General features: G+C 40.0%; 1 protein-coding gene and 1 non-coding gene across 2 annotated transcripts in view; both read left to right on the forward strand.

Annotated features, from left to right (window-relative positions):
- The window catches only part of CNOT1 (CCR4-NOT transcription complex subunit 1), a 94,930-nt gene that overhangs the window by 36,872 nt on the left and 48,322 nt on the right, over positions 1-9,736 (forward strand). Inside the window, 5 exon segments of the mRNA XM_006020194.1 lie at positions 3,122-3,241; positions 3,871-3,993; positions 4,214-4,365; positions 7,848-7,998; positions 9,689-9,736. Coding sequence (XP_006020256.1) covers positions 3,122-3,241; positions 3,871-3,993; positions 4,214-4,365; positions 7,848-7,998; positions 9,689-9,736 — 594 coding nt within the window.
- Positions 8,328-8,463, forward strand: LOC112549703. The gene has a single exon (XR_003093215.1). It is a non-coding gene; the product is annotated as a small nucleolar RNA SNORA50 (small nucleolar RNA).

Raw genomic sequence — 9,736 nt, forward strand, 5'->3', positions numbered from 1 at the left:
GATTGGACCGTGAGTTGCCTGAACCCTGGCCGTTCAACTGAGGGGAAGGGCTGGTCATCCAGAGCAAGCATCTCTGCAATGCTCTGGGTGACCTCGCTCACCCTTGCAACGCACCCCCCTTTGTTGCAGCTTTCCTTCACCAGTCCAGGGTGGCCTGCCTCTGCTTCTTGGCAATGGGGCCTTTGGAGCAAGAGGGGGGAATTCCCTTTGGGCATGCTCCCACTGGTACCAGGCTGTGCTGCCTCCTGAGATGCACCAGCATCTCCGTAGTAATGAAGTGTTTCACCTCCTTTCCCTGGCTGATCTGCCACAAATGATCCCATGCTACACTACCCCCTCGCTTCTGGGTTGAGGGTGGGGATCCTGCCTTATCCTCCTCAGCAGGCGGAGGCGCAACAACAGGGGAAGCTGAGTCATCTGCCCCCCACAACCTCCTCTGAGGTGCCTTCCAGAGAAGGAGACGTGGCTCTAGGGGAGCTTTGAGGAGCGTGGAGCACCAACTTAGATTCCCCTTGTTCCCCAGAATTTCTTTTGCCAGGGTGCTCAGGTCCCCTGCTTCCAGAACCAGCTCTTCCTCTGGCACTCGGCGGCTCACCCTGGGAGATGAAATTGGGGTGGAGGAGATTGTCATGCTATTTCTGGTGTTAGGGGAGGTGGTGGAGGTGCAGTGACAGGTACTGCTCCCACTGGAAGCAGAAGACTCATCGCTGCCGGGAAAGAGGATGCATCTGGTTGCGGGGTGGGGTGGGGGGGCGTGACACGACTTGCAGCTCTCCCTCTAACCCCTCTCCCTCCCCTGTCAGAAGACCTGCCACCTGCCTTTTCAACATGCTTCATATTAATCTTTCCTGTGCTGGAATGTGTGTGTAACTAATATCTTTGTGTGTGTGTGTGTAAAACTAACTAATATATCTTCTTTCTTTACTGTATGTCTGTAACTAATATTTCTTCTCTCTGTTCACTGTATGCGTGTGTAATGTATGCTTTCCTGCACAGTGATGGATCACACTGCCAGGGAAAACACAGCTTTCTTTTTAAAAAGTAGGGGGAGAAAAATATAAGAACAAATAAGAGGTGTTTGGGGGAAGAATAAGTTGAAAGAAATAGATTGGATAAGGGATAAGTAGAGAGATTCTAGGCAAGGGTAATTAGTAAGCTGTATCTAGTCCTTTCCAAGAAGAGTGACCAGCAGGAGACTGACTAGGAAGCCAAGCCAGTCCATTAGTACATTTCAGATGCTGTTGCTCAGGCAGAAACATCTCACAAAAGGGACAGAAAGGCTGCAGACAGAGGTTTATATTTTGTTTCTACATCCCTCCCCTAGAGCACTGATTGGAAGGGGACTTGGGGAAAGATTACAGTCCCTGGCCTGCTGCAGGTGTCAGTCTCCCTCCTCCACTCCTCCCTCTTTTTTCGGTTTGTTTCCCTGCTTTCCGAATCTTCTTCTGAATCAAACCGGCAACCAAAGCTTCGCACACCCCTACTAGATATGTATCATTTGGCAAATTCTGCTCAGCTGGCCTTATAGCTAGATATTATGGGGTAAGTTAGGAAACTTCATTCAAGTTTGTATTTTAGATCTGGGCTGTGTAAACACTTATTATAAAAGACTTCCCTTGTATGGGCTGATGCATGCTGAGTGTTTAAAAAATGGCTACTGTCTTGTTGCAGATAAAGGAAATAGAGACGGTATTACTTTGGGAATATATAAACTCCTTACAGTTCAGTCCATAAGACAGATAAGAGTACATTTTGACATATAAATATATGCCTGGGTTTTTTGCAGCTTCCTCTGAAACATCCAACCTTGCCTCTGACAGGAGTCTGTAAAATAATGCAGTTGGTCTATGTACTGTTTGTATGTACAATTTACAAAACAGTACTGTTTTGTAAATTGAACTGCCATAAAGTGGGAGAGTGCATTTAATATCCTTGTTCTACATGCAATCCTCATACTTTCCAAGGATAAACAAGTGGACTATTCTGGGATTGTCTTGTCCATGTTATAGTTTTCATTTTAGCTATCAGTTAGAATTGTATAAATAGGAGACAAAGAAAAGTTTTGCTGTAGAAGAGGCCAACATGTCTCCTCTTCTTCTCTTCGTTAAAAATATTACTGCTCTCAAGCATAACACAGGAAAGTAGAACAAGATGTCTGAAGCAAGCTAGAAATGGCTTTGTCAGCAGTCATTGCTCAGGCGGGTTGATGGTTACTACTGACCACCCACAAGTGTTGTAGTTGCTTCATGTTTTTCGTAATGTGAATAGTACCTTAAACAAGGGACTAGAGTTCTTGGGACTTTATTGCTAAGCTGGAGCAAGAGCTTTATGCAACAGAGCTTAATACATTAAGTTAAGATCTTAAAACAACAGGATCTGTAGTTTTCTGATGGCCTTGGTAATAGCATAAATGCAGAATGGTATTTTTGTTTGTTATTGTAGAGTGTTCTCAAGATGAGAAACTTGACTAAACGAGGTGCTTGCTACCAATGAGAAGCCATTATTTTAGTATCCTATTTCTACTCTCTTTTGAACCTGTTTGTGTTTTAAGCAATGAAAGGTAGCAAACCACACCTTCGTGATAGTAGGATTATATAGCTTAGCAGAAGCATAGCCTAGGACTGCCATTTTTTTTTTTTCTCTCACCCTCTCTTTTCCACCCCCCTCTGCATGCACGCATGTTGTTTGCCTAGCACCCCACGTTGCATTACTTTTCCTTAGGACTGACTTCCAGGGCCTAAAATTTTGCATAAGCTGATGTTCTCGGTTGCCATTCTTGTGTAGCTTAGGTAATTAGACCTGCATATTTCTGGTAATGACATGGGCTGTAAGCTCATTATTTCCACCATTTAGAAGTAAATTTCAAAGATGTAGAATCATTTCCATGTTGTAGTTTTAGTATGTGTGAAGAACATGTGTTTAGTATAAAATATAAGGTGTTAACTACATAATTTTCATGTAATCCTCTTTCATCTGTATATAGATATAATATTCTACATGAGAGAGAATATGAATGACCTTAAAAAGTATACCTTGGCAACTACCTCTTAATTTTTTTTCCTAAAAAAAAAAAAAAAAAAAGCAGCTGAGTAAAGTGGAATCACAATTTAACTTTTCTTAGGGTCAGTCTCCTTCAATTCGCCAACTTATCATGCATGCAATGGCAGAGTGGTACATGAGAGGGGAGCAGTATGATCAGGCAAAACTGTCACGCATTCTTGACGTGGCGCAAGACTTGAAGGTGAGTTTGCAAAGTGCATTTTTAATTTGAGTATCTGAATTGTGTAAGAACTTGTTCCTTCAGTGAGAAAAACCAACCTTAACTTAGAAGTGGCAAAGTTACTGAGCAATGTGTTCTAGTAATACGTTTGGATTGAGATTAACAATAATAGCTTCAGTGAGCTTTTAACTGAAAATAATTGAAGTGGGGATGTGGGCTATTAATTTTTATAGTTGGCTGCATGAACTTTTATTAAAGGGTTTCATTGCATAACTTGTTACATTCAGGTACAGTCAGACTGGATGTGAAGTGCTTGTGTATGCTGTGTGGAGAGATGTTAGAGATTCCATTTTGTTGTGTGCCAAAGTAGCTCTTACTTGAGAAGGTCTTTGATTATAAAGTGCTTTTAAAAGTACAGGACCACTTTGTGAAAGGTGCTAGCGTGCTTTCAGATCTAGAGCACTTGCTTATTCTTACCAAATAAGATAATTCTATTAAATTAATATTATAAACTTTTTATTGACCCAAGAAATCAGTAGCAGCATGTTTGTATGACTAATTACTATAAGTACATGGGGATTAGAGAAATCAGGAAAAGAAAAAAGGTATCCTGATATTTTCACTAGTAGTGCTCTAATTTTTTTCTTTAGGCCTTGTCAATGCTGCTCAATGGTACTCCATTTGCCTTTGTTATTGACCTTGCTGCACTTGCCTCTCGACGGGAATACCTCAAGCTTGACAAATGGCTCACAGATAAAATTCGGGAGCATGGGGTAAAGCAGGATTTTTTTTTTTAATTTCTGCATTTTATTTTCATTGGCTTAAGTTGCTGCTTTAACAAATATAGCACTGAAGTTGTAGACAGCATTTTTAGTCTTATGGTTCAACACTGAACTAGCAATAGCTTAGTGCAATTCTCTTGCAGTTGCTAAGTTTGAAATAGTAACTGTTAAGTGAACTTTCTCAAAATTAAAAGAACTTTTTCTTCCTCAGGAGCCCTTCATCACAGCCTGTATGACTTTTTTAAAGAGGCGATGCCCATCTATCCTGGGTGGCCTTGCCCCAGAAAAGGACCAGCCCAAAAGTGCTCAGCTTCCTCCAGAAACTCTAGCGACTATGTTGGCTTGCTTACAAGCTTGTGCCGGGTAAGAGAACTGCATCACTTACAACTGTCTTGCTTGCAGACTTGATTGCAGATGCCATAGCTGTAGAATTATTTTAGAACTGTTCAGGAAAATGGTGCAGTGTTTTTGTCCGTACCTATTCTTAGGCTTTCCTGAGTTTATCCAATAATGCAAACTTCTCTGCAAGAAGGAGTTCCAAGAACTGGGGAGGGGAGGTGAAGGAGTTGGAAAAGAGTGCAGCGAGCCAGGTAACCACAACCTGGCTAGTTAGCCCGACATTAGTCTTGGTTAAAGTAACAAAAGAGTTGTGGTATGGGATTCAGTTTTTAAAGAAATGAAGGATAGGAATATAATGTCAACCTATACATTTTTTGAGGGAAATGGGTCTTGTCAAACCCAACATCATTCTTTCAGACTGCAAATGTGGCTGATTAAAGATAATTGCATTAATGCAGTACTTCTGTAGGGTGTTGAGGTAGTATTCCATGACATTCTGACTGAAAATCGGTGTATGCAATATAAAAGCTACACAAATGGATTAATACCAGGCTAACTGACCATATCCAAATAGTAGTGAAACATCATCAAATGACAATGTTTTCAGTAGGTTCTGCAAGGATTGGAACTAAATCTGATGTCATTCAGTACTTTGATCAGTACCTTAAAAGCAAATGTAAAATCATTAAAATACTTAGATGGCACCAAAAATTTCATCTCTCTAAAGCCCTCAGTCATGCCGCTTTTCTTCTATTTGTTCCTTTTGAAGGGGTGCCTATTATGTCCTTTTAATTTTTGCTTTAAGCATTTGAGTCGGTTAGAAAATATGATTAATTGAAGCCAGATTTGGAAGCATGTATATAATTTTGATGCAGACTTTTTTTAATCAAAGCTAAAACTCCATAATCTTGCATTTCAGCTGTAATTAGAAACTAGCATTTTAGTAAACTATTTGGTTACAAATTCAATAGTGCAATAAATCTGAAATCATTGGGTGGCCATCCCACCTCAGGTTTGGTTTAAAATTACACTGTCATGGATCTTCCTCATACTACTTCAGTTGAATCTTGTTTCATTGCATGCCCCAGAAGCTAGTTTTGGGATACTGGACATATCCTGGGAATTCTTATTTTGAGGTTGGGGGAGAGGAGGTTGCTAGTAGCCAACAGAAGAGGCTGTATTTTATGTAGTTGTATATTTTGAATAAAAAGCCAAGTAGAACAGACCTTGGAATGAAGAAATCAAGGAGACCCTCACGTTCAGTAACTCTCTACCTTCCACCCCCTCCAACCTAAAAAACCCTGTTTTTAAATGTTTAACAGCTTTTGCTCTCAAGGTACTCCGTTCAGAACAGTTACCGGAAAAAAAAAGATCTCCCACATCAGTGAATAGACATTTTGCCATTAGGGTGTCAGTTAATAATACCTTTTTCTTTCTTTTTTTAATGAATTATTTGGTGCATTTCAGGACCGTTAACAAGTTGCCACAAGTGTCCCAGTTGATAAAATTGCTGGCAGGGCATTTGCATGTGTAATAAAAAACCCAGCCACTTCTGATTTGTTCTTTGCCAAAGGAATAAAAGTGGAAAGCTCCATGTCCTAAAATCATTAGTTTGCAGCAGTTCCTTCCCATTTAATTTTCCCATGTAATTCCAGCTTCCACCGGAACCTGTCGGTGCTAGCTTCTACACCTGCATGGGGAGGGGGAAGAACAGACAGCCATCAGACGGCTCTTATTTACTTGAGAGTTTTAAATCCTGCATGCAGTAGGATGAAGAAAATTACTTTGTGTAACTCTGAGGGACCAAAATCTTGTGGTTGAGGGCAAAAAATCCAGAAGGGGACTTGGGGTGTTTTTTATGCATGCTCTGGGGTGTTGGGGGGCGGTAATTAGTGGCTTTTGGGAGCCACCCTAATTAAAACGCCTGCTGTGTCTTGTGTATTCAGCTCATTGAACGAGCTTTAGTTAAACTGCCCCTGCCGCAATTTTGAAACTTGGAAACACTGCGTACACATGACTCCGAGGCTACTGGAGTGTTATAATTGGAATGCTCTAGCAGGCTCAGTTAATCGAGTCTGCTCTGATGCGTTCTAATTAGAATTCATCTGAACAGGCATGAGGCATGTGTATAGGTGCCTACAGGTGAGATGAGGGAGGGAGGGGTTTTTTTTCTCTTCGTAGGCTTTTGTTGTAGGTTCTCATGTTCCGTATTCATTTTAATTTGAAGGGTGGCTGGCTGGATAGTGTAATTTGTTAGGTTGTGTGAAATAAGACTGTGATTATGAACACTGGAAATGTTGAATGCAGCAAAACAATAATGATGGGGAAGGAGCACGCACAACATAGGAAAAATGGTAGTAGAAAAAAACCCATATCTTTTCTTAAAGAAAAATGAATGAGGGGAAAGAGAAAAGTACTGGGAAGAGGAAAGAACAAAAAGAAACTAAACCAAAAGGTTCTTAAAGTCTAAATCTGGGTGTTTAACAGTCTCAAATGTACTTGGGGCCAGAATTAGCTGGCTATGTTTCCTCTCCATTCTTCCTCATGTTATTCAAAATTCTCCTTTCTGCTCTTCCTGTGCTTTGGTCAGAAAAAATGATTGCAATACTTGTAAGCTAAAATTTGATAACTTTTGATATAAAAGTGCTTGATACATTATGAAAACAGAAGGGTGAGTTGGGGGACACTCTTTGTTATCTCTTGGCAGAACTGATATTAAAATGTAAGTGTGCTTTGATTCAATTCCTAATATTCGCTGGCATAGTTAAATCTGAAAAGCTACTTTTTAAAATGGAACCTACAAAATTTATGGCGTAATTAAAAAAGCAAAATGACCCTCCCCACCCCCCAAAAAAAGGAACCTGAGCCTGTTTTAGGCCGTTGTAAACCATTTTCCTGCTTCTGTTAGGACACTGTAATCCACACATTCTTAAAGAATTAATAGCGTGCCAGGTTAACCTGGATGTTTCAAACCATTAGCATACTTTTGATGGTGTTCTGTATCCTGGAAAGCTTGAAGATGATTGATTTCTGTAGCCTTTAGGATCAGAAGTTTCTATTGGTCATATGTGGACCTACAAATAAAAATGTATGTATATGAGGCTTTTTCCAAACATATTGATATTTAACCTGTCTAACTTTTCATTACAAATCATATTCAGTCACTTGGCTGTCTTTTAGGTTTTATGATCTAGCATCAGTATGTGAGACCACTTATAAGTACACTGTTAAATATTCCTTTTTTTAATGTAGCCTCTGCTGGTTTGCATTTGTGGGTTCTAAAAATTTTGCAGAGCACTGCTATAGTCACTGACTCCCAAGTGGATATCGAGCAAAGATCTAACAGCAGCGATATACAGATATCAAAAAGTACACTTGGAATCTTGAGCAAAATGGACAGAAGTCAACTGTCCTGAAATGTGATCCTTTGAAGACAAGTTAAACAGACTAGGTTGATCCAGTTTCATGAATACTATATCATTCATCACTTAACTCTCTTTTCTCAGGAGTGTTTCTCAGGAGCTATCGGAGACCATCCTCACCATGGTAGCAAACTGCAGTAATGTCATGAACAAAGCTAGACAACCACCACCTGGAGTCATGCCCAAGGGACGTCCACCTAGTGCTAGCAGTTTGGATGCTATTTCTCCTGTACAGGTAGATAAATAATATGCCACCCTTTCAAAACAGAGGTGATAATTCGTATTCATGTTTGTTGCATAAGTTGAACTCTTAGAATTAAGTAATGTTGGTTGGCTCCCTTTAAAGTTTATGCTTGCATGTTTAGATAACTTTGTGTGTTAACTGCGAGAGAGTGTGTATATAAGGGATTTAGTTCAGAGCTACCTTTCATTGGAATGTTTGTAACAAGTAACTAAAACTTTGTAACTTGGGAGCAGTAAAAATGAAATGAAAATTTGGCATAATTAAAATATGCTCAAGGTTTCTTTAAAATGGTAAAGAATTTACATAGATTTTTGAGGATTAAGCACTGCCTTTGAACCTGATGTGTCTTGTTTGTAGCTTCACGGGCCAAGCAACAGTGCTAGAGCATAAGGACTTGTTATAACTGGGGCTCTTCAGCTCTCAACTGAACTGCTCTTTTAAAAACAAGGTACATTTAAGTTACTCCCTGCCACTCACCACCCTTTCCTCCTCTGGGAGCGACACATTCCAAACAGATTTTGCTGCTAGCAACTTCATTCAATGGCAGACTGAAATTCTAAGAAATGGTGAACTCTTTATTAAATTAGTGGCACTTCAGTATTTAAGGATGTCAAAGGCACTAATGTTCTCTAGGCTAAAGATTTAGAGCAGTTTATTCGAAAGATAAATCAGTAGTGGAAGATACTCTTTAGAGAAAATGACTAAATATTCTGGTAACTGGCTACAAATGGCTACTGCAAACAAGGGGCTCCTATACATGTTCCAACATGTGCTAATTAGCAATTAAGTCTGCTGGAGCATGCTAGTTAGCATGCTCTAGCAGCCTCCATGTCACATGTATTCAGCGTCCCCGCATTTAAAAATGTCAGCAGGGGAGCTTCAACTCAAGCACATCAAATGAGCTTCAGTTAAAGCGCCCCTGCCGGTATTTTGAGGTGTGGGATGCTAAATACATATAATGCTGCAGGTGCTTTAGAGCAGGTCTCAGAGCCCCTCTAATTAAAGCACCCTCCACCTGTGTATTTACGTGTGTAAATAGATGCCCAAGTAGAGCAGTAGACTGGTTTAGATAATCAGTTTGTAGCCAGGCTGTCTTCAGGATAGATGAGAGACAGTTTATCTTTCCTCTCCTAAAATAAGGATTATGTTAATCTGTTTATAGGATGACTATTATTGGCCTCTCCCCTGGATTTTAAAGGTTTGTGTAGAAAACCATGTTCAGGTGTTCAGTTCCTGGTCCTAGTGGGTTCCCGTAGACCTAATAAAAGATCATGATTGTGAAGTTTCACTACAGCCTTTGTAAATTTTCTGATGTGACCTGAAATTGGAGGTCTGTAAGTTGCTGTAGTATCAGACGTATAAGTGTGGCTTCTTAACTTGAATTATTGTATTACTCATTTGGCTGTTTTATATCAGTGTTGTGAATCTCCAGGAAGTCTTTAATAGACTTGTTTTTATGATAAGGGGGTTGTAGCGGATATCCGTTGCATTTAAGAAAGTGTTTAGTGTTCTAACACTTTGTAGACAAGCAGATCTTGTGGGGGTCACTTGAATGATTTCACAGACTAAACTTACCAAGCAGACATACTCTTCTGAGGAATATTTTGTCATTGCTTTTTTTTGCCAAGAAAAGAGCTGAAAAATGGTTATGGCTGTTTATAATCTGTGTTTCTTTATCCAGATTGACCCGCTTGCTGGGATGGCATCTCTTAGTTTAGGTGGTTCAGCA

The sequence above is a fragment of the Alligator sinensis genome, unplaced genomic scaffold, assembly GCF_000455745.1.
Source record: "Alligator sinensis unplaced genomic scaffold, ASM45574v1 scaffold203_1, whole genome shotgun sequence".
Taxonomy (NCBI): Eukaryota; Metazoa; Chordata; order Crocodylia; family Alligatoridae; genus Alligator; species Alligator sinensis.